Raw genomic sequence first — 27,745 nt, forward strand, 5'->3', positions numbered from 1 at the left:
TTCCATCACAGATGGACAGTTTACAGGGAATGGTTGAATTGTTGTGACTATCAAACAGCAACAATTTCTAATTCACATAGGATGTGACCCACTAACTAATGGGTTGCTCTTTTGGCTCCAGATTGCTGTGCAGCATTGTCACTTGGACTGAAAATCCACACTGGAATCAATACCTTGACTTCACATTTAGAGCCATTATAGGTAACACCACAATTACCAAGACCTTATACTCCCCTAAGAGCTTCTCCTATTTAAACTTTTATATCCTCCTTTGATTCTAAGAATCATAAGCCATGGATATGAAGTCCATTATAACCCAACATCTTCCCAAGGCTGTTGACTAGGAGGCCAGTGACAATATCTACAACCAATTTGGCATTATCAAGTAACTTACATCTGGGGACATCAGTGTGGAGGCTCAAGCAGGCATTCTATCTGACCCTTCTATGCCAGTTTCTAAACCTAGAAATCAAGCTCAAATGTGGCATTTGCTAAATGCCCAGTGTTTGGCTAGTGTTTCATCATCTGAAGAGCAATTATCTCCCATCTGAGTTTCAATATACTATTGGAAAAAAGTAACACCAACTCTGGATTAAATAAATTCTGTGGCATAAAAATAATTAGAGACCATTGCATCTCTTTTTATGAGTTAATGTATAATTTCCCTATGTTATCCTAGGCTTTGTTGCCTCAAATAGTAGGAAGCAGAATTGCACTGTGTTTCTTGGTTAGGGAAAGGAAGGTTACACTGTAGTTTAATGGAAGGCTATAGACAGGTTAAGGATCTACATAAGTGCATTTTAAAATAAAAAGAGCATTGATACAACAGTGAAGGTGAAGCGGAACCAGACACAGCAACTCACTCATGCGACCATTCAAGGACTGCTGTGTTATTAAGAACTGCCTAACACCAACAAGCCATTTTTCCCAGAGATGGGGAACTTGCAGTCCTTAAGATGCTATTAGACTTCACATCCTATCAACCTCAGCTGACATGACCAATTGTCAAGGATGATAGGAGTGGTGGCCCAACATCATCTTGGAGGGACACGGGCTCCCCATTCCTGCTCTAGCCATTAGAAACGATTCTTGCAAGTAGCCAAATCATATTTGTGTGTCTAGTTCAGTTAGCAAAGAAAACCATTAGTTATACATGAAGGGGGTGGGGCTTCATCACTGAAACATTAGACAAAAGTTATGCTTAAAGGAAAGCTCCAATGCAGAGAATGATTCAATAAATAAAGGAAATATTTCTCGTCTACTGCATCTTTCACAGACTCCTACCCTGCAAGTGAAAACCCTCAGTTGTATAAGTCAAATTATGCCAGAGGAGTAAAAGGGGACAGAGATCCTTTGTCCTCACATGAACAAGAATATTTCCCCCACTACTCGAAGATGAACTTAGGTTAAGTATATGTTAAGCTAACAGCAACTTCAAATTCAATGAGTTGAATTTACAGTTTCCTAAGGACACCAACATTGAAGGATATCAACTTTGAAGTGAATAGTGTCAGTCTGCATGAGGGATACTGAAACTAAGGAGGTGGACTTACACCCAAGGCAGATGGAATTAGATTTTTCCTCCGATTGGACAGCTCCTCCAACACCTGTCTTAAGTCTACGGACTACACTTCTACTTCATCACCTTGGAACTATGTATCACAGAAAAACTTTGCAAGTGGACTCTAGTTTCCGTTTCTTGGGCATCTCCTATCTTTTAAGGGAGTCTGTCTCACAAAAGGCAGGCAGGTTCAGCAACCCTCAAAGTCCCACATCATATTCACCCTCCCACCCACCCCCCCAAAATGCCAAATATTCCCCAAGCTGGCTGGTCCTTTTCTCTGTCTTTCTTCATCTTAATACAAAATATTTACCTCTTTTTCCCTCTTTATCTCTATAGCTCCATACAACATTTTATTTAACTTAACAATCACAATCTAGGAAGCTTTCACTGTTTGTAAACGGGCTGAAGAGCCTCTCTCTTTCTGATGAACTTTTCCCACTTTGTAATCATTTTACTCTCAGATTTAGAGAGAAAGGGGGTTGGGAAGAAAAACAATACCAGTAAAAGTAAAGCTTGAGCAATGATGGGTCAAACAAAAGGTTTTGGAAGAGAAGAGGTCATTTCAGATCTGCCTCAGCGAGGAAAGTATTGATCCAAGCCAACTCATTCACTCTCCAGTAACGTGACGTCTGTTTTGATTATTGCACAGTGCATGATGTCACTTCAGAGATTTTCAATACAATTCTATCCATCTTGTTCTTTTCCCACAATTATTTTCTCTTCAGAAATGTTTTAAAATGATCAGGAATGGATTCATCAGTGTCAGGATGCATCATCGAAGCAGGAATCCAGGGGAATCATGAGAAAGGAGTGACAGGACAGGCAGAGGGTTTAAGAGCATCCACACCTGTCAACAACCATGCCAGGGATTTTGCCATAGATTATCTGCTGTTTGTCATTGAAGTACAGCATGTTGATGGGGGACATCTTGGTGGGTGTACAGCAAGGCCCTGCTGAGCCCCGGGGATTGGCCTGCTGCACCAGATGGGTATGAGGATATTTCTGCATGAACATATACTCGCACTGGCCTGAACAATAGTTGGCTTTGTACCGCTTGGGGGCGATAATCCAATCCCAGCCGAAGGCCTCAAAATCAACAGTCAGTGGGTAGCGGCAGCAACGGGACTCAGTTGAGTGCTCATCGCAGTCTAGTCCCAGGTTCCTCCGGGACCGTTTGTTGTTCTCCAGCACGCGTAGCTCCATGAAAGGGTGCTGGGGGTGGGAATGGATGGGAGAAAACAAAAGAGTTACATGTTTATGTGCAATGTCTATTTACCCACATCACAAAGACAGAGATAACTAGCCCCATAGCAGGAGCCCAGCTCACTAGGATAGTTTTGAAGCACACCATTTCCATTAATTATCAAACCACAACCCATCTTTCCAGCCCCATCTGTCCTCTTGCTCTGTATATCTTTTAAAACCATATATTTATCTCCCTAGCCATATCCCAGCTCTGTCCAGCTCGAGTCCTTATCTGTCCTTCCAAGACAAGCCATCTTTTCTCCAATCCTAACAATACTTACCACAGCGTACAGTAATTTATCCAATTCCCAGTAGGAGCCTAGAGTATTGCTTTTCCCCTTTAGAAAGCCAGGCACAGGCTGACCACATGCAGCTCGCTCCCCACCCCACCCACCCCCCTCTCTGTGTGTCTATACTTTCCTTTTTAAAAAAAAAGTCAACAAGAGAGAATGCAATATATGGGCTGCTGACCCATCACTTGCTGCCAGAAGAAAAAAAAATGAGGTGCACAATCGGACAAGAGAGACCAAGAGATCAATTTGTAGGTAGTGGGTGAAGATGTGAAATAAAGGGCGCTCCATAAGGAATGTGTGCATGTCTTTATGTGATTTTTCTCCCTTTGTATTTTTATTACAAACCATCTGCATATAGCAAGGTTTCAGCTAATCAGATGTGTTTTAGCAGAGTTATTATACTTTACAGAATAAGCTTCAAGGGACAAGTAAGAGATTAAAGATAATAAAAGGGGAGGAGAAAATAAACCAAGAAGATATATGGATATATTTTTATGAAGAAAAAATGGGGGGGAAACAACTTTCAACGTTATTTGAATCTCAGTAAATTACTAAACGTCTGTTTATATGGAAGTCTAGCTTAAGGCTAATAGAATTAGATTGAATCATGGAATGTATGTATCCAATAATCTGTAACATGCAATCTCCTTCAGAAAATCAGTGAATTAAGATGCCACTTCAAAATGTGATATCCTGCCAATAACAAATATTTTGCTGAATTCTGGGTATTTTACAGGAGGTGATCTGAGTGTTAGTGAGACTTCAGAGCTAGCACAAATAGGGATTCAGCTGTCTTAAGTTACATAATGTTCAGCTTTTGTGAAGCACAGAAGATAGATGGTGGTTTTATCTGTTGGAGAGCAGTGAGAGTTGTGCAAGTTACCTTAACATGGTTATTCTAGACCTGTTGATGGGCTGTGTACAGAAGTGGGGGCCAATAATATCAAAACGTACAACGATTTTGCTGTTTATTTAAAGACCAGCTAAGTGAGTGAGAGATGCTTGCAAGTAAGACTTACTTAATACTATACTTAATACTTAATACTATACTTAATACTTAATACTATGATTTGGCATGTAAGCACATCCATACCCTACATGCAGTACAATAGTATTACAGCCCTCAATGAAATTGTAGGAAGCAGGAGGCATTACAACCAAGAGGGCAAACCAATAGGATTGGAAGGGGAAGCACTTCCTTTCTCCCAGTACTGCTTCCCAACATGTATCTCACTGGTAGCCCTGTATGTATGCAACAAAACAGTGAATCAGGGGCACGGGGGCCATCACTAGTTCTGAAGGACTGCTTCTTTTACTAATCTTCCACTTACTCACTTCAGCACAGCTTACTGTAATGCTACAACAGGGAACTGAGGCATGTTCTCAGTTCCTGACGTCAGCAAACACCTGCAGCTTGGGTGAGCTTTGTGGGATTTTTTTTTTTTTTTTTTTTTGCCTCCAGCTCTACGTTAGGGGCTACGATGGAGAGAGAAGAAAAGCAATGCTCCTATTTACCCACCAGGCCTTCAGCACCAGGCCCAAGAGAGGTGACGGCCAGGTCATTGCCATTGGGATCAAAAGCGTTGATCTCGATGCCCCAGTTGTTCTGAGGCTGCTTGAACCAGTTCTGCAGTACATGCTTGAAGTCAATGCTCTGCCAGTGGCCAATGCGGGAATTCAGGTCAATCTTGAGTGAGCGGATACGAATATGGCGGCTCCCATCCTCCGTCACTGGTTTGAGACGCAGGATCTGTAGGTAGACCGTGGAGGTATGCTGAACAGGCCGCAGGTACACCCACAGCTGTGCCTTTACTACCTTGGTGAACATGATCTTGGGGCTGAAGTTGAAGAAACAGCAGTGCGGGTTGCCTTCAATCTGTACCACAGGGTCCGCTGGCAGAGAAAGACAGAGAGAGAAGCATTGAGCAGAATTTCTTCACAACCCATTTCCCAGTGCTGTGGTCAGGGGATTCTGCCTAAGGAGCCATCCACACATCTGCTTATCACATGTGTGCATGAAAGTACTTTCTTGTTGATTGAACACAGTGCCTGTCAGTGGAGGTAGTCTTGTACACAAATAAGATGCCCTCAACTGGTTGTGTAAATCAGCCTCAAGTACAGTGAATATACTAAACTCTCCAGTCAGGTAGTCATTTTTCAAGATACAACTCTCTATAGATCTGAAGCTAAAAAATAAAAGCAATTAAGAGACCTCTTCTTGCATATCCTAACAAATAAGGGAATAATAAAGAGGTACTCTGATTCTCAGTTGGAAAATGGGACACTAAAATCAAGGGGCGGTAGGGTCAAAAGGGCTTGGGTGAGAAGGGTCACGATACAGGCAGCAACCATTTCATGTAGGGGTTCCGTTCCCGCCCCATCCCCACATGTCAGCAGAGCACACAAAAGTATGCCCCACCCCATTACACCCCCTTCCACCCTCTTCTGGGTCCAAAAGGACCCACACATTGGCAATTACATGTCAATTGGATGCATCTAAAATGGTCACTACCTTCTGTAAAAATATTTATTCAGCCTAGTAAAGTCCATAGCCTTCCGATGGACAGAAACTACTTTTGCTAGTTACTTCTCCTTTGTAGCCATTCCCACATCATTACTGAGGATTCCCCCAGCCCTTCAGAGCTTATTTTCGAGGGTCTGGGGGTTACAAACAGTTCTTTATATTTGAAGCCTTTCCAATAAAATATTAATACCAAGAATAAAATGTGCATCACAGGAAACCAAATCCAAGAGGGTGTGAACATGGTTAATGAGAAGAACCAAAGAAGTTATCAAAGGCAAGAAGTCTTCCTTCAGAAAATGGAAGTCACATCCAAATAAGAAAAAAGAGGAAACACGGGCTTTGTCAAAATAAATGCAAGCAGACAAGGAAAGATACAAAAAGGAAAGAATTTAAAGAGCATCTCTTAAAAAATTAAGACCAGTGATAAAAAAATTATGTAACTGCATTAGAAGCAAGCCATACTGAAGCTCAAGCCTGATTTGGCACCGCCATTTTTCTCAAGGCTAAGTTGATCCACCAGTTAGCATCCAGCACTGTTCCAACATCGTAAACTTCTTGCCCTTTCTCCCTTCAGCACTCCTTTCTTAAGGCTGACTTCAATTAACCTTTACTCAGAGTAGGCCCACTGAAATTAGTGGAGCTAAGTTATTCATGGCCATTAACTTGAATGAGTCTACTCTGAATAAAAGTTAGTTTAAAACAACCCTTTGTAGCTATTACCAGCTACAGGTGTGATGTGCCAGAATGTTTGTGGATTTAAAAAAAAAAAATCTCACAGGACCATAGAAAGCTAACTTATACCAAGTCAGTTGGTCCATCTCACTCAGTATTGTCAACAGTATTTCACAGGGAGACACCAGGGATTGAACCTAGAATCTTTTGCATGCATAGTATGTTGTCTACCACAGAGCTACAGCCCTTCCCCTCAGTACTTTTTTAAATAAATGTCCACTCGTAGGTCTAAGGCTTCATTTTGTAACCAGATTTTTCTACTACCTCTTTATTGTTTTTATAGGGTGGCATTCAACTGTTGAACCCATCAGCAGAAGTCCTATGTAAGGACTTCCATTTGCACAAAGGGGCTTTCTCCCCCATGCCCACCCCCTCCTAAAAATGGCTTGCAGAGTCAGGAGCACCCCTAGAACAGCAAGGAGAGGAGATTGTTCTCTCTGGCAAGCTGAAATGCTTGCCCTGATCAAACAATTCCCTTATCACAAAATTGAATTCCTTCAATAGTCAGCCCACCACTCACTCAGCCTATGACTGATATGGTTTGTTGTTGTTGTTGTTGTTTAGATTTCTATAGCTCCCTTCATCATAAGATCTCAAGGCGTTTCACAGAATAACATGATAAAAACAAGTACCGGTAAATAAGTAAAATGAAAGGGCAAACAATAACCCCCTCTCTCCCACAGACACATTAAATATAGAATAGAATATTAATTGGCCAAAGGTCTGGTTAAAGAGGAACATTTTTGCCTGGCACCCACAAATACATAATGAAGGCACCTGGCGAACCTCCCTGGGGAGAGCATTCCACAAATGGGGTGCCACTACAGAGATGGCCTGTTCTCGTGTTGTCACCCTCTGGACTTCATGTGGGTGAGGCACAGAAAGAAGGGCCTCAGATGATATGTGTAGCTTTAGGTCACCTGTTAAGGGCTAGATACTGTACAAGCAAATAAAATATAAAACAACCATTTCAAACTAACTGCTTAGGGCTTTGGCCCAACTGGCCAGAATTTGCCTCCTTTAAGCTCCACACTCCTTTCTGAGTCAGGCCCCTCAGTGCTAATAAGGCTCAGGCCTGGGGGCTGTCTTGCAGGATTTCCCTCACCTTTTAGCCCCAGTACTGCTGCTAGCCAGCGGAACCTCTCTGCGTCACTGCATTTGCTTTCCTTCCTTTAGTGGCTCACTCACCGTGGCAGTCATAGGCACAATGGAGAGGGTTGGCTAGCTTCCAGTCCCTCTCCTCTCCTCACCAAACAGGTGCAGTGTCACAGCACAGCAAGAGCCATCTGGCATGACCCCAAGGTGTCTCCCTGGTCAGTTCAGACTCCATGAGTGCATATTTGAAATTAAGATTTCTTGTGCTAACATGCATCACCTTACATTCGTTTACACTGACTGACTGACATGAATGACCAGTAGTTTAAAAGCATATCTAGCTTCTGACGCAAAGTAGAGTAAACCTTGAATCCAAGAAATATACAAGGTTTTGTGTATTTTGCCTCCTAAAGGGATTGTGTTTCATTTCACTGGAGATGCTGCGTCCTTTTGGGTTCTGCATTCTACAGTATCCTGCAAAAGAATACACAGGGCAGCTATCAGGACCTTCACATAATCCTTAGCATAGTTAACGATTGTGTTTAAGTAGAAGGACGCGGGTGGCGCTATGGTCTAAACCACAGAGCTTAGGGCTTGCCAATCAGAAGGTGGGCGGTTCGAATCCCCGCGACGGGGTGAGCTCCCGTTGTTCTGTCCCAGCTCCTGCCCACCTAGCAGTTTGAAAGCACACCAAAGTGCAAGTAGATAAATAGGTACGGCTCCGGTGGGAAGGTAAACGGCGTTTCCGTGCGCTGCTCTGGTTTGCCAGAAGCAGCTTAGTCATGCTGGCCACATGACCCAGAAGCTGTCTGCAGACAAATGCCGGCTCCCTCGGCCAGTAAAGCGAGATGAGTGCCACAACCTCACAGTTGTCCGTGACTGGACCTAACGGTCAGGAGTCCTTTTACCTTACTTATTTGAACACAGGCTGATTCTTGTACCTTTTTCTTGTACAACCCTAATCCTGCGGATAGACATCTAATCAGATTTTAATTTGATCTTGATTTGTTTTTAAGAGGTAATTTAATTATTGTTTGATTTTATACCAATGTTATATATTTGATCAGAGCCGTCTTAAGGGGATCTGCTGCCCTGGCGCGGCTATCCCTCCGGCGCCCCCGCCATGCCGCCTCTCCGCCGCCTCCCTCCCGCGCTTGCCGCCCCTTGGGAGGGGGGTGGGCGAGCGGGGGGTGAGGGGCGTGGCGCTGGAGCGGCGCGGGGCTCTGCGCGCCCTTCCAGCGCTTCCGGGATGGGAGGCGAGGGCGGCCGGCTCGCGCTCCGCGCGCAGCTGGACGGCGCGGCGCAGCTGGACGGCGCGGCGCTGCTGGGCAGCTCGCGCTGCATCGGGCGGCCGGCCGGCTGCGCGCGGGAGCGCGAGCCGGCCGCCCTCGCCTCCCAGAGCCCCAGCTGGAGTGCTGGAAGGTCGCGCAAAGCCCCGCGCCGCTCCGCGCAGCTGGGGCTCTGGGAGGCGAGGGCGGGCGGCTTACAGCCCGCCCGCCAGCGCGCGAGTGCCCGCCTGCCCGTGGGGGCGGGGGCGGGTTGGGGAGGAGGAGCCCGGTATGCCGGCGGGCTCGCGGGGGCGCCCCTGGGGCGCCCAGCGCCCTGGCGCACCGCGCCACCGGCTTCTATGGATGAGACGGCTCTGTATTTGATGTTAGCCGCCCTGAGCCCGGTTTCAGCCGGGGATGGTGGGGTACAATTATTATTATTATTATTATTATTATTATTATTATTATTATTAGTGTGTTTTTTCAGTTTTTTAGTCTCAACCTTCTGATTTCATTGTACCCATTTTAGCACACTATAGTGTTTTGGTTAACTCCAAGCTCAGCTGGAAGAATGAGAAACCAGATTGTCATTTGGGAACCTCCTTTCTCCTACTGAAGCTTAGGCACCACTGCAACATGTCCCTTTTTATTATTTCATTTTCCTCGATGGGTAAATTGGCAGTCTGATGTTGAGGGAGTGTTTAATTGATGTTAGTTAACTTGCTTCTTTGCTATTTTCATCCTTCAAACATAAAATGAATGTTGTATGAATTGTTAGTTTTTTTCAAAATAGAGACTTTGTTTGGGCTCCAGTAAAAAGGGATGGTTCCTATTCCAGACTATCATAACTATTTCAATGCTGAGCCAAGGACAGCAGTCAGAATAGTGTGTGTCTATAGACCCAGTCCTATGTCCGCTTCAGTAACACAATGTGTGACAGAGCAAGAGATTGGAAAGAAGACAGCCTGTCTTTGACTTATGTGTATGTCTATAGATGGAATTACTTAAGAACTAGATAATATAAATGGGCCCAGTGGTGACTGCTAGCCATGCTAGCAAGAATTTCAGGATCCATGTTAGCCATAGTGTCTCTCTAGCAGCTAGTTGCTGGGGTGAATTTTGCCACTGCCGCCTGCTAATAAGCTTTTCCACGCATCTGGTGAGCCACTGACAGAGGACAAAAATGTTAACTTGGATGCACAACCAGTGCATGGTGCTTCTTATTCTTGGGATGAAGGCAGAGAAATTGTGTGTCCAATGGGCCACAGTTATGTGGCCTCTAAAATGAGTTCTAACTCTAGCATAAGACTCATGTGTTACTTAACCCAACAATGAATAAATTAATCCAGATCTATACACATTCTCGGTCCATGTCTATCCATATTAATGCTTTGTTGCTTGTCCTAAACGAGTCATACAAAAAAGGACAACTAGTCCCATACCATAGGATGTAATCAGTATTTCACCAATGCAAGGATTTCTCATTGTATAACAGAATGTTCTCCCTCCCTCGCCCTATGTGCCCCCTAAATCTGTTCTAAGTGTTCCCCCAACCTTCTGGAGCAGATTTGGGGATGGAGTGGGGAAGGAGATTGGGGGGGGGGGAGTCTCAATTGCACTAGCACTTAGCTGAATACCACCCCATGTCTCTAATGAATGCCACATCTGAATGCTTAAACAAGGCTTAAGAGACAGCAGGGTATTATTTCAGTCATTTCTACCCTCCGGTAATCAAATAATCCTGGAATTTTTTTTAACAAGCTTTGGTCCCAGCACAGATTCTTGGAGCACCTTGCTATTTGTGGAATATAAATTGGTATTTTTCCTTGCTGTTTCTGAATCTATTACAGTATTAGCGATTGATCCATGAGAAGCTTTGCTATATTGACAGTGTTATTTCATTGCCCTTTGTGATTTGGAGAGAGCTTCCATTATGCTATGGTGTTATGCAGATGTCCTCAACACAGTTGGCTCTGAAGGTACTTTTACAGTTTCCTCCCTTTGAACATTCTTAATTCTTCAGCGCTGGCATGTCCTTTCCCATTTTGGCACATCCCTATTTTCATAATGTCAGCATTTATATAATGGTTATCAGATGGTTTAGCTGTTGTCGTCTATGGTCCATAGTCCATTCCGTTGATAGTCAAGAGTTTCCTCTCTTTAGTTTGTCTGTTCTAATCTAGTCACTCATCCAGTCCACTGCAACCCACACTCCTTTCCCCCTTGCAATGACATGCTGTGATTGCTCCCGTTAAACTTAAACTTTCCACCCGTCCTTTCGTCCATAGTCCTAGGTAATTTTATCATAAAGCACATTCGGCTTTCCTTTCATCCACCTACCTCTGAGACAGAGTTGGACATTTGAGAAGAACCAGGTTTATCAGCAAACATACGGTTGCCAGATCCTGTCTTTAAAAGTTTGAGTGCAACAGGAGAGTTGCTCTGCCAGTCTCCTTTCCCCACATCTCCTGCCTGCTGTAGTAGGGAAAACTTCAGTTTATTCTAGAGTAAGTGGGGAAGGAAAGTGCCAATCTGGCAACACTTTTTGAAAGTTAAGGAGGTTTATTTCTAAGCACGCGGCATTGCAGGTTAAGCTAGGATAGAGACAAATCGCTCACCCGAACTTCAGTATGAATAGATAAAAAGTGAACTGGTGAGATGCAGAGACCTCTCCAAAAGCTGTACAGCACATACAATAGATGTTCCTGTACATGCTGAATGAACAGGCCAGGTACAGTATTTACAGCAGATAGCATTTCCCTTACCCGCCCACCCACACCTAGTTCAACATGTGTGTATTTGGGGGAGCAGCACAAATACACACAAACATTCAAGAGAACAAGCAACAGAGTAAGAGGGTAGCAAACAGTCAAATCAGAGAAGGGTAGCTAATAGGCAGAAGATGAAATTTACTAAGAGAGAGGAATCCTAATGCCTTTCACCTTTAAAAAGCTTATTTATGAATATAGCTGAATGGTTCCCTACAAAACACCTATACAAAATATAGCTTTTCTCTATGCTTTTGTTTAGCTAAAAGTTAAACAGTTGATAGTGATGGCTTCATTCACTGCTTGAGCGGTGGCTGGTGCTTCTACTAAGCACACCCTACTTACTTGGGAATAAACTGGAACAATAGTTTGGCAGATTAGGAGACAAGTCTGAGAAGAAGGAACTTTTGAGGGAATCACATTTGCTTTTTAGGAGAACTGATGGTGCTTTAAAGTAGGGGCAGGAAAACTTTTTCAGCCCAGGGGTCACATGCCAGGGGCAGATGAGGCCAGTGAAAACAGTAGGTGGAGCAACAAAGAAAATAATGCCTTTGTAGAGTAAACTAATTTCTGCATACACTCACATCCCCCTCACTTCCTTCCATCTAGACCAGGGTTTCCCAAAGTTGGGTCTCCAGCTGTTTTTGGACTATAATTCCTATCATTCCCTGGTCCTGCTAGCTAGGGATGATGGGAGTTGTAGTCCAAAAAACAACTGGAGACCCAACTTTGGGAAACCCTGGGCTAGGCAAACAAGAGGCATTATTAGAGTTCAGTGATACACTTCAGTCAGGCAAAAACAAACAAACCAAACCTCAGGCTGCAGCCTGGGGCACGTTCCAAACACCAAAGAAAGAGACCTGGAGGGCCACCTTCCCTGCTTTGAAGCAGTGCTAGAACACTCTACTGCTTGGAAAAGTGTGGAGGACCAAACCTGCTCTTGGGGAAAGAGAATATACATACTGTGTATGGGCAGGTACAGAGTCATCTGTTATTATATAACCTGCCCTGAGCTTTACAAGAGCAGTAGGATATACATAGATGTTATACATTGAAGTACATGCATCTGTAATACCCTATATAGGGTTAGTGCGATACACAGGCCACTCCTGCAGAAGTTGGTGCCTCAGATAGGATAATTCTCTCACTACATAAAGAATTGAATTGACACTTCCGTTGAATTCCTACAACAAGCAAACCAATAGTGCTCGCCTCGGCAGCACATATACTAAAATTGGAACGATACAGAGAACATCAGCATGGCCCCTGTGCAAGGATGACACGCAAATTCGTGAAGCTTTCCATATTAAAAAAAAAAAACCAAGCAAACCAATACATGTTGCAAGTCAAGCAGCGAAGCTCGGGGGGGGGGGGAAATACACATAGCAAAGATCTCGCCTGCCCTCCACTCAGAAAGAATGGCTAGGAAGAATAATGGAGGATGATTGCCATCTAAACCTGCAAACTGGGGATTGGGAGAGAGTCCTTTTGCCATTCAGATAGGCTAAGGGGTTTGAGAAGGAGGCACTTCCCCCTCTTCCCAGCTTCAGCCAGCAGCTCCCAGTGGCCGACCCCCTCCCACTCCTCTCTGTTCACAGACATCTGGGTTACATTGAGCTAGGAGTGCCCCTTTGCCCCTGCCTGGTGCACCCCACTCAGTTTAATCACCCCCAGCTGCATGTGCCATGAACTGCAGGCCCTGCTAACACGCCAAGGTCATGACACGGAGTGGATGCCTCACCCTGCACAGCCAACCAGGAGCAAAGGCTTCTGCTAACAAACGCCCAAGGCAATTTGCTGTGCACAAGTCCCAAATTAATGCTGTGCTCCCCTGGGAACTTCTCTCTCTACCCCAGTCTCTGCCAGTTCTTAAAGTGACAGAAAACCTCTCCCCCCTCCTCTCAGTGTTTTCGGCCTAGCTATGCAAAACCCTCTGCACAATCACAGACGTTGCGCAGACTAAGGTGGAGGGGGCAATTATGAGATTGGGGCTGGGAAAGCACACAATCTGGCCTTCAAAGCAAAGGCATGCTGGCTTATTACGTCCAGGTCCCCCAAGTTTGATGTGAAATTCTGTAGTTTGTTACGTGGAAGCCTCCAGTTAAGTCAACCTTGTCTGTGAGCATATGTCAATAGCTAACATAAAACCACTCTCTGTTCCTGTGGTTCATCTTCTCTGTCTTTTCATTGGCAATTAATATGCCCCACCCAAAATTTACCACGCCGCTGTCCATGGTTCTGTGCCCTGACCGTAGCCATTCCCCACCTGCCAATAGGGAAGAGAGGGGAAAGATTATGCAATAGGGCCGTGCTACTTTCCACTGTGGGTAAACAGTCAGAACTGGATCCTCAGCTTTTTTAAAAAAAACTTTTCTCCATGCTTTCATTGCATCCAAGTTCATAATAACCTTCACCTATTTTTAGTCATTTATGAAAGCTTTCTTACTCAACTCACTCCAAGTGGGACTGTGGAATTGTCTTCAGCTCTCATTTGGAGTGTGGTCTCCACCCCATCCACTCCTGCAGTCTGTTTAAATGTTGTGACCGGATCCTGCAAGCACTCAGACACTGGCTGCTTGACAGACAGAAATTGAGAAGAGAATGTAGCTACTTATTAGATGAAAAGCACCTGTTTGTTTTATTTAGGTAAATTTAGACCCCCATCCTTCTGTTGCAATACAGTATTCAGAGTTGTTAACATTGAAGTTGACAGCAGCTATGAAAATTAATTTATACAACCTCTAATCCAATAGATTAAAGAGGTGGATAAGGCAGACACTGCAAAGGAAAACAATTTAAGATAAAATATCAGCCTATTAAGAATCATCAACTCACCAAATCAAATGTGTGCCAGAATAAATACATCTTAACTAGGTGGCGGAAAGCCAAGAGAAAGGGGCCCAAATGAACCTTGCAAGACAGAATTCCCTAATCTGGATGTGACCACAAAAAGGCCTCTTCTGCATCCCTGCCAGTCATGCCTCCTGCCGTAATCAATGGGATGTGGAAAGAAGAAACTTCCTAACACTTAAGCAGAGGGCAGGCTCACACATGAAGAAACTATTCTTCCTGTGTCCTCTATGTATCCTGGGCCCACATTATTTAGAGCTTTGTTGCTGAACATGACTAGATACTGCTTTTACCGGGATGATATACACATTTCTGTTCCAACCCTTCTTCACTCTTTCCCAAAATACACATGCCACAGCCAGAGCAATGGAAACCATGCAACACCATGCTTCCACAGCCCAATCTTTTTTAATAAGCTTTCATTTATCCAGTTACCATTCCTACTATTCACAGGCAATTTTAAGCTTCTATATTTATTTTTATTATTTTAAGTATTATAACCTGTTCTTTGTTTAAAAGTTTCAGTACCAGAGCAGGGAGCACTTCTATAGAGTCTGGCTGCTCTGTGAGTGGAAACACCGGAGGATATTACGATTTTCAGCATCCTGGTCATATATATGGTCTCTACCAATCAGAGATGGGCTACTAGAGGCAAATAGGATCAGTATAGAGCACCACATCTTATTTCTGCTGCTGCACAAATGAGGCAAGATTGAATACACAATAATTTCCACAGAGATCTTCAAGTCTATTCATCCTAACATGCACACTCTTAATTCTACGAACCCTAGCAATAGTCCTTATTTCCAATGAAGAAATTGCCTCCTCTACAGGCATTCTGTTCCACTGGCTAGTTCCTTCTGGTAAATATTTGGCTGTTGTTTTTAAGTGGAGTTCATTTTGATTCAACGGTTGGTTTCTATTTTTCCTTCCTCTTCTATATTTAAAATTTCGTTGGTAGCTAAATAGAACTTAACATATCCTTCCAGCTTACGTTAGGTTCTATTGCTAATCATTCCCGCTAATCACCTTCTCTCTCTCTCTCTATAGCATTGTTCTAAGTATCTGAATAGGAAACGTAGTTCTAAGAATTTATTGGAATCTCTCAGTTCTATGTATGCTATGAACATGTATTCTTTGTCCAGTTCTTAGGCACCCAGCATAATTTTAAAGCACCGGTCATGCTGCACTGAGTTAAATCAATATTTAGAATATTTAGGTCCCAGTGCCACATTTCTAAATGGCAGGGTTATTGGGTTTTAAAAAAATCCTGATGCATTCATTGCCTCCAGAACCAGGTTAAGAATACAGGGCATCTCTTCTAAAACATATTATCTTTAACCCTTAATGAACCATGTGTTCACCTTTGAGAGCATTCAAAACACACAAAGCCTCACACTTCCTGATCTGTCCTGTCCTGCTTCTGAATTATTCTACAGTGTCCTGCTTTTCACACTAAAAATTCCCATATTATTAATTCCCATAATATTAATTTCTCTGTAGATGGGAACATTACCACTACTTCCTTTTTTCTGACAGATGATCAATTACTATGCTTTGAGACAGAAGAATCAACTGAGCGCAATCAGAATGGGCATACTTCAGGTTCCGTCATGGGAAACATCCATGAATTTTCACCACAGAAAGAGTTCTAGTTTGGCTGGGGCCCTACTCTGTCAATTACTCAATTTAACAGGTAATCAAGCCTAGGTGATCATCCAAGGATGAGGTAGTACTTGGTGCTACAGCAACATACTAGGAAGCCATAGTCGTCTTGCTGACATGACACACATACTTGTAAAATCCTATACAGTCATTCCTTAATGGATAGTCACTAATATAGTCTACCATACACTAGACTAGAGTAACTGAGTGGTCTGGACTGCACTAATCAGCTTAATATATGCAACTGTTGTGGAGTCATTGTAATACAGTTCTGCTTATATTCTAGTGGTATCAACTGCTGTCAGTTCTTCTAATGTAGGCTTCCTCAACCTGGGCCCTCCCGATGTTTTGAGACTACAATTCCCATAGTCCCTGACCACTGGTCCTGCTAGCTAGGGATCATGGGAGTTGTAGGCCAAAAACATCTGGAGGGCCAAGGTTGAGGAAGCCTGTTCTAATGCTTCCAGTTACTGATGAAGGCAATTGTAATTGTAACTGTTACTAGTGGTGCTGCTTTTGAGAGCATTTCCACAGCTCTCTGATCTCCTGTGCTTCATTAGTGAAAAGGGAATAACTACCTTAAATATTGACACACAAGAGTGTTTAAGACCACCCTTAGAATTCCACTAGCAGTAATAATGAAACCTCAATATAGTTATATCCATTCTGGGGGGAATTAGGTAATGGTACTTTACAACTCCATTGATTTCAGTGCAACCTGGCAGGAACTCCATGTAAATCCAATTCAAAACATTATATGCTGCTGCACCACTTACCTGGAAGAATTTTGTACATATTTGCACACACACAAAACGCTATCAGGCATTCTTAGCACTGAAATACAATTTTGTATATTATCTTGTAAACAGCCTGTAACTAATGTGGGTATCTTATTTACCCTTCTAAAATATCAGCACAGCAGTTAGTTTCTGTCCAATTTTGACATATTTCCCTTATTCAGCAACTTCTTATAAATGTCTGAAGTCACAACTCAGCCTATCCCTTACACTTCCCAATCCCCTGTTATACCAGCACTGACTTTCTTGCTACAAAATCCCAACTTTACATTTTCCAGCAAAACTGCCACTTTGAAAATTATCCCTGTACTCAGAAAGTAGTGGTGCCTGCAAGTAGATTTGAAGTCACTGTTGTGTTAGACTTACTCCAAGCTGTCAGAATGCAGTACTAAGGTGGGGGGGGGAGAGTAGCGTTTGGTGGATTTCACACTGTCACACACCCCCAGTCTCCCTTCAAGGTACTTCATTAACTTCCCCTCCCCACCACCAATGCCCAAACGAAAGGTCATCAGGGGTCATGGGTAGCCAATAAATGGTTTAGAACCCAATTATCTTTCCCTAGTTTCTTGTCTATGGGTGGGGGAAATGTAAGCTTTAGATTAAAAAGGGGGGAGGACAGGACAGAAGGAGTGAGGAGAGGGGAACCAGAAAGGTTTATGGCCCCACTGCCTATAAAACCTTCCCTTCCTTCTGTTCAGGAACCATAAAAATACTCACACACACAATTGCTCCATGAAAGAGTGTCAGGAGCAAAAATCATAACTGCCATCAAGGAAAAAGGGAGTGAGAGTGAATGGTAAAGATTCTAGGAGATGGAATATGTGGGTCCAATGGATCGGCTCCAGCCAATCCAGTGAGCCTAAAAGCAAGGGGAATTATTCCAGATGGCCAATTAAAATCAGATTGGACTACCCTTGTCAATTTCAATCTGGGTGGTGTGTGCACGCTGGCTTTATTTTTGTACGGTGGGGGTTGCGTTGGAAGGAGCAAGTTGTTAAAGGGAAAGAGATGGTTGTGGGGAGCAGCAGCAAACGTTTAACACAGAAAAAAGCCCCAGCGTGTCGCCGATTTTATGGGCAGTAAAATTTCAAAGCCATCCAAGTCTATTAATGCTGGAGAAGGAAATTTCTCAATGAGCTGTAGAATTGGCCAGGAGGGAAGTCCTTCTCCCTACTGCGATTCCTCACACTTGTGCCCCCCACACCCTCCCATCCAACACCCCTTCCTTCCGCTCAGCCTTCACACACTCCAGACCATACGCTGCCTCCCCTCCCAGTTGGCATCAGCTCGAGTGAACATTTTGAGTCATAGATTTTTACAGAATTCTTCCTTTGGCAGAAACAGTGGTGTCGTAGTTATAGTTCCAAAATGTGCGCACATTCATGCTACAGTGCATCCTACTGTACATTCTCACCCTTCAGTCTCACAATGTAAATGTATTCTTGGGGGGGGAGGGGCAAAGATTTTCTGCTGATGTGGAAGCATAGAGAATTCCGCATACAGGCAGCTGTGAGTTCCAGTTCCAGTGTTAATTATTCCCTACGTAGAGATGCTCATCCTGATACAGAGATACGGATTGGTAATATGGCAGCAATACTTTGCCCACCTCTCACATCTCCTCTGAGAATCCTGGATCTGTTAACTTTAAACTTATGCCACTATCATGTTGCAATGTTGCAAGCACCGATGACCATCCTCTTTACATAGGTGTTCCTCTGTTCCAAATACCTTTTTTTCTAAACCACTGCGAGGCTCCCAGAGCTGTTGTGGTTTTTTTAAAAAAAAATCTGGTGGCCATTTTGTCTCTTGTTCAGAGGCCAGATTTTCTTTTTCAGCCATGCAATCTCCCGAGTTGATTTCAAGTCCAGCGGTTCGGTGTGAATCGCCCCTTCTGAGAATTTAATGGCTTTCAGTGTTCTGATTTCCTTAACCACCTCAGTAGTGTTCTGGAGGCAGCCTGACATAGCAGCCAAGTCCAATGTACAGGCTTGACCCACCATTTTAGATCTCTCACTTCTAAAAACAACCACTTTCTGGATAGCCAATATGTGCCATTTTTGCAAATAACTCACCAAATTGTGCTCAGGCTTTGTAAATAAATATCTATATATTGTGGGGTCAAATCAGTCCAATTTGAGAGCCGCCAGTGGGTGACTCTTTCTGCTGGGAGCCTCACAACCACAATGCTTTCATCCAGTGCTATTTTTTCTAGAAAAAGAATTGCCAAAACTCACCATGAACACCTCCCTTGTCCAATCATAGCTCCTCTTACATAATCAAGTTTCTCTATCACTCCCAAAGAGTGCAAGAGGACAGTTAGTACATCAGAATCCTTACTGTATTCTTTGACACTATAGCTATTTCAGTGAAGCAGAAAAAGATTATATATTTGTAGAGTTGTTAACACAGGCACTTATTTGGTAACACAGGAAAATAAACCTAATTAGTCTAAGCCCCAGTAAGCCAATGGTTGATAACTGAAGTCTATGGGCCACATCCAATTGGATTTTGCCAACTGGCCCACTGGTCTTGATAAGTCTCCTCACACAGACCTGAGCCCTTCAGTGTAATAAAATAAAATAATACTGTGGTCTGGAAATGCCATTGTTTGCCATATTGTAGTGAGATGCAAGGCAATGCATGACATAGTGCCTAAGAATCATAAAGATATTCCAGGAAGGATTTTGCCCATTGCTTCTAACCTTCTTCATGCTACAGTCTGTATGTGGCTTTAATGTCAGATTTCATGTCATGAATCTTGTTGCCGTAAGCTCAGGAATACATCAACCCTACCTAAGAACCACGGAGCACCTATCTCCCACACATAATGTTGCCTTTGACTTAGTTCTAGCAGTTTCACTAACTGTTCTAACTTTTGGGAATATAACTTGAGCTGAAGCAGTTTCAGCTTCTAATAAACACCAACCAAATTATTTGTTATGCCAGTTCTGTGCTGCTACCCAGACAGTAAAAGGTTTAGGATGCTCTGGTCCTTCTAGGATCTAGGTGCTTAAGTAATTGTTGATCAGCAAGAAGATTTGTCTTGTCAAGCAATATGCCTAAATAATCAAGAGTTAACCATTTCCATCTCAGCAGCAGCAAATACCCAACATCCAGCACAGATAGATAATGAGATCACTCTCTAATGGAAAATTGTTCTGTTGAGGCCTCTCTTGTCACTCTCACCTTTTGAGTCAGCATCCAAACACACATCCTTTGCTCTCTATACTTGATTGAGTCCCAATTTCCACTAGACACAAGCTCATGATGACCCCACCCATGACTGACTAATGAATCCTGATTCTCCATCCAGTATATACTTATCCAATGTTAGACCTCTTTGTGGTTGGCCTCCAGGTTCTCTGTCTTGCATAAAAAAACTCTTTGGACAAGAAGATAGCATCAGACTTTTGATATCGCAGGCTTCCTAGAAATTGCTGTTCCAAAGGGAAAGGCTCATCAAAAAGGATCATGTATCCCAGTTGTGATGGCAGAACCTTGTGTATTCAAGAAAACAAAGATGCTTTCCTTGTTCAGCAGCAAACTGGTAAATAATTATTTCACCTCACAGTCTTGAAGAAGCAAGGTAATTGTGGCAAGAAAGAGAACCAAGTGACAAACCAAAAAATGTACACAAAAACAAATAGATATATACGTGTCAGGCAATCCCTCACAATACGGATTAAAAGAAATAATAAATTTAGTAATCCGTATAATTTACATTGTCGGAAGTAAGCCTTGATGCACTCTAGAACATACCGGTAATCTACTCGCTGCATTGTGTTCTGCATAGGGCTGTGGCATGTCCTGAATGCACATATGCAAACCGCACATGCACACAGATACAAAATAAAAAGGAAACGGAGGACAAAACTATTCCCATTGAGATACCGCTCCAGAAGCCACACAATACTTCAGAAGAATCTATGATCCAGTTGCAAGGATGATGGAAGGAAGGAACAGACTAACTTTTTCTAACTTGGTACAGTATGTCCAAAAACAAGGAGATGGAATCACAGAGGCCATAATGACAAAAAAGCATAGCTATAAAATGTTATTTGTGAGGGGATCCCTTATGTACTAAGCCTTAAGCAGTAGAACATGAAACCGTGAAGAATAAGATACCCCATACTGAATAGTCAATTCAACTCAAACAAGGCATATCTCTCTCTCCATCTCTTTTTAAAGCTATACAGCAGGCACGTCCAAACAGGTAGACCGTGATCTACTGGTAGATCACTGGACGTCTGTGGTAGATCACTGGTAGATCACTGGCTCCCCCCAAAGAAGCTCAACAACTTTGGCTCCCCTAAAAAATTATCAACATTTTAGCCCTTCACCCCCCCCCAAAAAAAAAAAATACCAGGGCATTCCTCCCGCCTCAGAAAAGCTCAACAACTCTGACATGAACCCCTAAAAAATGGGCCTTCCTCCTTCCTAAAAAAAGCTTAACAACTTTGACCTGAACCCCCCAAAAGGGGGTAGATCACTGCCAGATTTTAACTCTGTGAGTAGATCGCAGTCTCTTCAGAGTTGGCCACCCCTGCTATACAGGTATATGAAAGGAAAAACAAACTCATCTGGAAGGTCTTTTGGACACGGGGGGGGGGGGAGCAAGTCAGTGTTAGAATAGAGCAGGCTTCCTCAACCTCGGCCCTCCAGATGTTTTTGGCCTACAACTCCCATGATCCCTAGCTAGCAGGACCAGTGGTCAGGGATGATGGGAATTGTAGTCTCAAAACATCTGGAGGGTCGAGGTTGAGGAAGCCTGCTATTGAATAGAATAATATCTATGAACAAGGACGTGGTGGTAGTTGTGGTAGAATGTTCCTCCTAAAAGTCAGGCAGCTAAAGATTTTAATCAGGATTGCTTTGGGTCAACATCGCCTCACAATATTGCAAGCGAGTTATTTATTATTCGGGCAGATTACATCATATCAACAAATGCATAATGCAACAATAAAACCAGTATTACAGAGTCATAAAAATCATTCCAACTCTTCAGCATAGTTAAACTCCTGTGTTCACAGCCACCCACACTTATTACACCCTTGAGCTTTGACAGGTAATTGCACCCACAGAAAAGGACCAAGCCCACTGTATCAGCACTGTGTGATGAGACCTTGTACACCCAAGATTTGTCCAAACAAGCACAGCAAACAGTTGCTTACTTTGCTCTTTCCATCCTTCCACAAGGAGGCATGTGAAGCTAGTCATTTTCTGCCCATGATGGAGACAGAAGTTCCATCCTTGGATACATATCGCATCCTAACCAGACTTCTCCAGAAAAAATAAGCACTTTGCAAGGGTTGGGGTTAGATCAAGATGGACCAAACAGGCCTTCTTTCTACTACTACCTCAAATCCTATTCCAGTGTTCAGTGTCATTAAGAAATTTGTAGGGAAACTAAACAAGATCAAGGCTGGAGTCAGAGGAATTTTCAAGGTAGACTGGCAGCTCTATTTATGCAGGAGACTGCATGAACAACTCTCTCAACTATGGTTGAGTCAATGATGCACTACTTACTTTACATGAGGCCATTCCCACACTTCAAACATGAGATGGCATTGCTCTAAATTTAGTGATGAATATGGACAAAGTGTATTGCAAGTACTTCATTATGTTTGGTAGTATTCCTTACCTGTCAATTCTTGCTCATTTCACCATCAGGTTACCTAAGCTTTTGCCTCATAGTGATTTCACTAATGATTCCTTAGCCTGAATATCTGGCTAATAGCCAGTGAAGTAATTCTGATTATCCTCTGGCAGATATTGATTTCGAAGAAGAAACATTACATGTCTCTTTGAACTTTATTGAGCTAATATAATCAGCACAAATTGCTACAGAAGCTTAAAACCAGCTTATTTAGTGCTGGGTCATTTTTGCTGCGATATGTCTGCTGGTAGTTGTAAAATATGCTTGGGTTAAGGAAGTCAGAGGAAAATAATATTTCACTAATCAATAGTAACCACAATTCTTCTGTTTTACCCTCAGGTACACTCCAACTTCTCTCAGCTCTCAGTTCACCAGAAATTGGGATTTAGTACGGTAGTTAGTTCTGATGATCCAACCATGAATGTTTATGGCATGGGCAGACAATGGATTTAGAGACATTTAACAGTTCTGAGATTAGTTCCCTACCATAATCAAAGCCTGTTTTTATGTATCTGCCTTTAAAATTATTAGAATTAAAATTATTAATTAGGTAAGGATTATAAGTCAGCTTGCATATTAAAACAAACACATTACAAATCTAACAAGAAGTTGATGAGGTTGTGCATACTGTATAGGTAATTCTTCCATGTGGTTCATGGCTGGAGTCAAATAGGTCTGTTCTGGTTCTTGCAATTTAAGGGACAAAAAACCCTCACATCTATATAAGAATTTACATGGTGGGTGTACAGTGTGCTCTAATTCAGGTGTTGCTACTATTTAGCATTCAGTGAGCACCGCTAGCATTCTGGGTGCTGGAAAACTGGCTGAGTTACAACGACATTTAGCATCCAGAAAAGTATTGTGGTGCGGTTACCATTCAGAATCTCAGCTCTCCCTTGGTGCTGTCATTGCCTTCTACACTGACATGCACCCTCATTGAAAACTGGAACTAGAGAGGACCAGAGTATGACTCAAGGTGTGCATCACTGATCAGTGCTGATAGCTCCAATCCTGCAAAAGTTAGTCATCATGGTCAAGTTTCACTGAAGGCAATAGAAAATTAAGAATTTGCAATTAACTTGTTCCATTGCTTTCAATGGAGCTTTGTGATATCAAGCTTTAGCTGGATAGGAGCTGATAGTTCACACATGGGGTTATCTTTTTTTAAAAAAATCAATGTAATATAAGGAAATTGTAAGTTCTGTTCCTCGGGATCCGTGATGACTCCTTCACACAGGAGAATCATTGCTTGACTTGCACTTAACAAATGAAGGACATGTGTGTTTGAATTAGCTACAAGAGAGATATGCTAAATCAAGTTTTAAGCAGTTGTGGACCCAGTTGTATGTAGTGTTTTCACATAGGACCCACCTGTCATATGAAAAATGGTTGGGCATTACGCTCCAGGATAATAATGTCTTGTAGCTAGTCATGTCTATACTTGCTCTTCTCTTCAGGCTCCCATGCACCCCACAACTTTCAAAAGGCTGAGTGAGTGAAGTTTAGATTTTGTTACCCCTAAAGGTACTGCTTCTGAGGTTACAAGGAGTCACTGTTCAGATAGACTGCACCTGCTGTTTGCTGCACCGCAGCAAGTCAGCTAGGGTACAAAAAAAGTGCCTGCTGCTATCCAATCAGTAGTATCTGCTTAGCCATATGTTTAGGATTTGGCCCTCTCCCCTCCTTGTGGCTATATACAATGGCTGAATGTGCTTTCCTGTGTTAGGCTGCTGGGCTAAGCAAATGGTCCTGGGCTGTCGCCCTCACTGAGCCTCACAGTAAGCTAAGAGCTGGTTGAAAATAAATCTAATTATTCCAAGGGGGGGGAGCTACAAAATTTAACATTTGTTTAAAAATACCTGGAGGAATAACACAAGATCTCTTGTGCCCATTTTGTGTCCCTGTTCAGATGGCACTGGGGGCAAATTTCCCTACCACTCCAAGAGAACAGTGTGGCTCCTGTCACACAGAGATTTTAACAGAAAGCTTGACATTCTTTCTACCTTCCACCCACAGACCACACTACCCATGTCACTTATTATGTTCTAGAGAGGGCGCATATTTCAAAGTGAATAAATAAGAGGCAGCCTTCTTGCCAAATAACTGCATGCCCATCTGGCAGTGCTCACTCCAGAGTTGGTTTCAAACACCAAGTCCTGACACACGCGGTGATGCCCCAAGTTTTGAAATATGCCTGGAACATCAGAGGTTCCTAGAGGTTGAATATTGCTGTTGGGTTTTCGCATTCAGCCCACTTACAAATAAACTTGGCCAGAGGACACAGCAGCAAGAAATATTGCACAGCACTTAGGCCCAAGCTGTCACCACCCCCTGGCGACTCTGTTTTCCCAAAACACTAAGAAACATTTATTTTTAACTGGTTTTTTTGCACAAAAGGGGGGGAAATGCCATCCATGTGAGTCTACAATAAATGAGAGAAGTACAAAGGGCCATGGATCTTGGCAGACCTGGAAAGGGAACAGGGAGGGAGTGTGTGTGCATGCTCAGGGAGGCAGCTGGATATTCCAAAGCCTCGGGCTGGGCAAACTTCTCGAGCTGTTTGCAGCTGGCGAAGGGGAACCTCACAAAAGGGATTACGCCTTCACTTGGCAGGGGGAGAAAAAGGAGCCACACTCTCTCCAGCGCTGAGAAATGCCGTTTCCCCCTTTCTACTTGCAAGAGAGCTGGAGTGGCAGACCGCTTTCAGAATCATGACACCTTTGGCAGCAGCGCTTCGGGGCCAGAGCCTCTCCATGACCTCTCCTAGGTTTATTTGGCTTTGGCAAGGGGGGGAAGAAGTACTTTTCATGCAACGCCAACCTATGCGCGACACACACACACACACACACCCTCCGCCTTCTCCAAAGCCCAGCTCGGAAATCCACAGAAGATCCGCAAAGAGCACAGCGACAAAGCTCACCGCTGAGACGTGTTTGCACAATAATGCTCCAAACGCAAAAGGCTCGATGGAGCCACTCTACACAAAGCAGACCTTTCCTTCTTCAGACGCAGCCGGTTGGCAAAGAACTTTGCACAACTTAAAAGAGACGGTGGGGCTTTTTTTGTGGCGATAACCTCATTGCATTTCCTTTTTCCTTTTTTGCAAATAGAGGAAAGGGAGCCGAAAGATGATACCTTTTAATGTGCACCAACACACGAACAACCAACCATTCAGGTCAGTCCCCTCCCGGCCATTGCTCTCGACTTGTTCAGCATGGAATAAAGCAGCTCATGGAGAGAGTCTGATAAATATTGCCAGCGCTGTGGAGGAGGAGGAGGAGGAGGCTGAGGATGCCTCCTGAACACCTGGTCAGCGCGCATCCCCCTCCACATACAGAAGAGCAACCAATCTGGGCTCAGAGGTCCCTGAGGATGGCAGCGCTGCCTGTTCTCTCAGAGTGATTTATTCCTCGCTGAAATAAACAATAAGCTCCGGGACTAGCAGAGGCGATGTGGGGTGGCCAGGCGAGAACCCTGCTTTCTTCCTTCGCTCGGCGCCCCCAACCAGCCCCCCCTTTAAAAAAAACCTGAGACCGCTAAAGTTACGTTTCCCATGCACCCAAAGACCCCCACACCCCTTAGCCCGCCCGTGCCTCGTTAACAAAGAACTTACTTTCTTGTGCCATGCTGATGACAGTCTCGGTGGTGGCATGGTACTCGTCTTCCTCCAGATAGTCGTCGTGCTGGAAGGAGTCCCCCTGGAAGTCGTGCAAGTCCAAGATCTGCTGCAGCGGAGGCGCTTTGGGCAACAACTGGTTGACCACCTCTCGGGTGATGTTGGGCGCCTCTTTGAGCCTCAGCTTGCTGAGGATCTGCGACTTGATGCTCTCCAGCCTCATCTCCTTGCTGTGCTTCCGCCACAGACACACCGGGCAGCCCTGGTCCTCTGCCTCTGTCACCAGGGGGACTCCTTCCGTGGACGCTTTATCCGCCCCCCGCTCCGCCGGCTCCCCCGTGCAGAACTCCAAGGACAGCACCAGGCAGCAGAAGAGCACACGAGACTTGGGCACCCGCATGGTGGGCGAGCTGCGCTGTGCACCCTCCCGCCCCCCGCCCGCACCAAACCCCGGTCCTTTCTCTTGCAAACAAAAAAAAAATCGCCCTGCTTTGGCCGCGGAGGGGGGATGGGGATGGATGGCGAGCTGCAGCTGCTGGGTGCCGGTTGGTAGTGCTGCTGCTGCTGCTGCTGCTCTTCTGATGGCTAGAAGTTCTTTGGGTTGGCGATGGTGGGTGACTTGCTGGTTGGGGGAAAGGAAAGGCCGGGGTGGGGGGGAGAGGGGGGAAAAAGGACTCTCCTTTTATATCCCAACTGAACTGTGTCGTAAAAAGCCTTGATTGGCTGCGGAGGCAACAAAAGATCTCCTGGCAAAAGGGCTGTCACCAAAGGGGGAAAAGCGAGCGAGGAGTTCTGCGCGCTCGTCTCGTGTAACCGCGAAGCAGTCCAGCCTCGCTCGCCTCTGTGTGTCAAACCTTTTAAGCGCTGGCAGCTCTCTTTGAAAGCCGGAGGGGAGGGGGCGCCCCGGGGGGCGTGGGGCGTGGGGAAGAGGGATCTGACAGCCCCTTAAAGACACAAAGTCCCCTTTGCACAGCCACCTTCCCCCTTCTGGTTACCTTCCCCGGGAGGCAGATTGCGAGGTGGTTTTAATAATGCATCTGGCAGGGGAGGGGCTGCTGGGAGCGGCCAGCGGGGAGGGGGCGGCTCGGGCGCCTTTGGGAGTCGAGCAAGGGCTGCTGAGCCGCGTCGGGTTCAGAGATGGCCATTTAAGCAACGCGGGGACTTAAGAGGAGCGGCATTGCTGCCGACCCTCTCTCCCTTTCCTCCTCCTGCTCGCCCGTGGTTCCGAATCCGATCCGCTCCTGGCACTTCCTTAGTTGCCCACTTTGGACAGGTTAAGCTCCCCTTTTCATCCGGGGAGAGTTTCTCTCTCTCTCTCTCTCTCTCTCTCTCTCTCTCTCTCTCTCTCTCTCTCTCTCTCTCTCTCCACACATCCCTTTCATTCTCATTTCTGGGACGTTTGACAGTTTCTAAGTGCCCCCGGACCATCTAAATCCCCGATCGATGTGACGGTTTCTAGATCCCTCCTTTCTCTCTCCGAGTCGCGGGCGCTCTGACAGTCCTTAAGTGCCCCCCTCCCCACTCCGGCGCAGCAAGACCCGCGCGCCTCCGCTGCAAGAGAGAGAGGAAGAGAGAGAGAGATTCGTTTTCTGCCAAGCGAGCAGTTTTCTTTCTGCCTTTCTCCCCGGCTCTGGCGTCGCAGCTGTCACCCACTCAATAACCCTCCGCTGCC

At 44.5% G+C, this 27,745-nt stretch overlaps 1 protein-coding gene and 1 non-coding gene across 2 annotated transcripts; one reads left to right on the top strand and one right to left on the bottom strand.

The window, feature by feature from the left end:
- GDF11 (growth differentiation factor 11) lies at window positions 1–26,738 on the bottom strand. Its single transcript, XM_033138813.1, has 3 exons — window positions 26,071–26,738; window positions 4,622–4,995; window positions 1–2,776 (listed from the first exon to the last, which is right to left on the bottom strand). Exons 1-3 carry the CDS (start codon window positions 26,471–26,473, stop codon window positions 2,396–2,398), a joined length of 1,158 nt encoding a protein of 385 aa, XP_032994704.1. The 5' UTR covers window positions 26,474–26,738; the 3' UTR covers window positions 1–2,395.
- LOC117043046 lies at window positions 12,694–12,800 on the top strand. Its single transcript, XR_004426133.1, has one exon. It is a non-coding gene; the product is annotated as a U6 spliceosomal RNA (small nuclear RNA).
- Window positions 26,739–27,745: the final 1,007 nt, after the last annotated feature.

The sequence above is a fragment of the Lacerta agilis genome, chromosome 2 (assembly GCF_009819535.1).
Source record: "Lacerta agilis isolate rLacAgi1 chromosome 2, rLacAgi1.pri, whole genome shotgun sequence".
NCBI classification, from domain to species: Eukaryota; Metazoa; Chordata; class Lepidosauria; order Squamata; family Lacertidae; genus Lacerta; species Lacerta agilis.

Coding starts and splice junctions, on each gene's coding strand:
- GDF11 (XM_033138813.1), bottom strand. CDS start 26,473: ATGCGGGTGCCCAAGTCTCGTGTGCTCTTCTGCTGCCTGGTGCTGTCC. Junction 4,996..26,070: donor CATCAGCATGGCACAAGAAA/GTAAGTTCTTTG, acceptor TTTCTCTGCCAG/CGGACCCTGTGGTACAGATT. Junction 2,777..4,621: donor GGCCTGGTGCTGAAGGCCTG/GTGGGTAAATAG, acceptor TCCCACCCCCAG/CACCCTTTCATGGAGCTACG.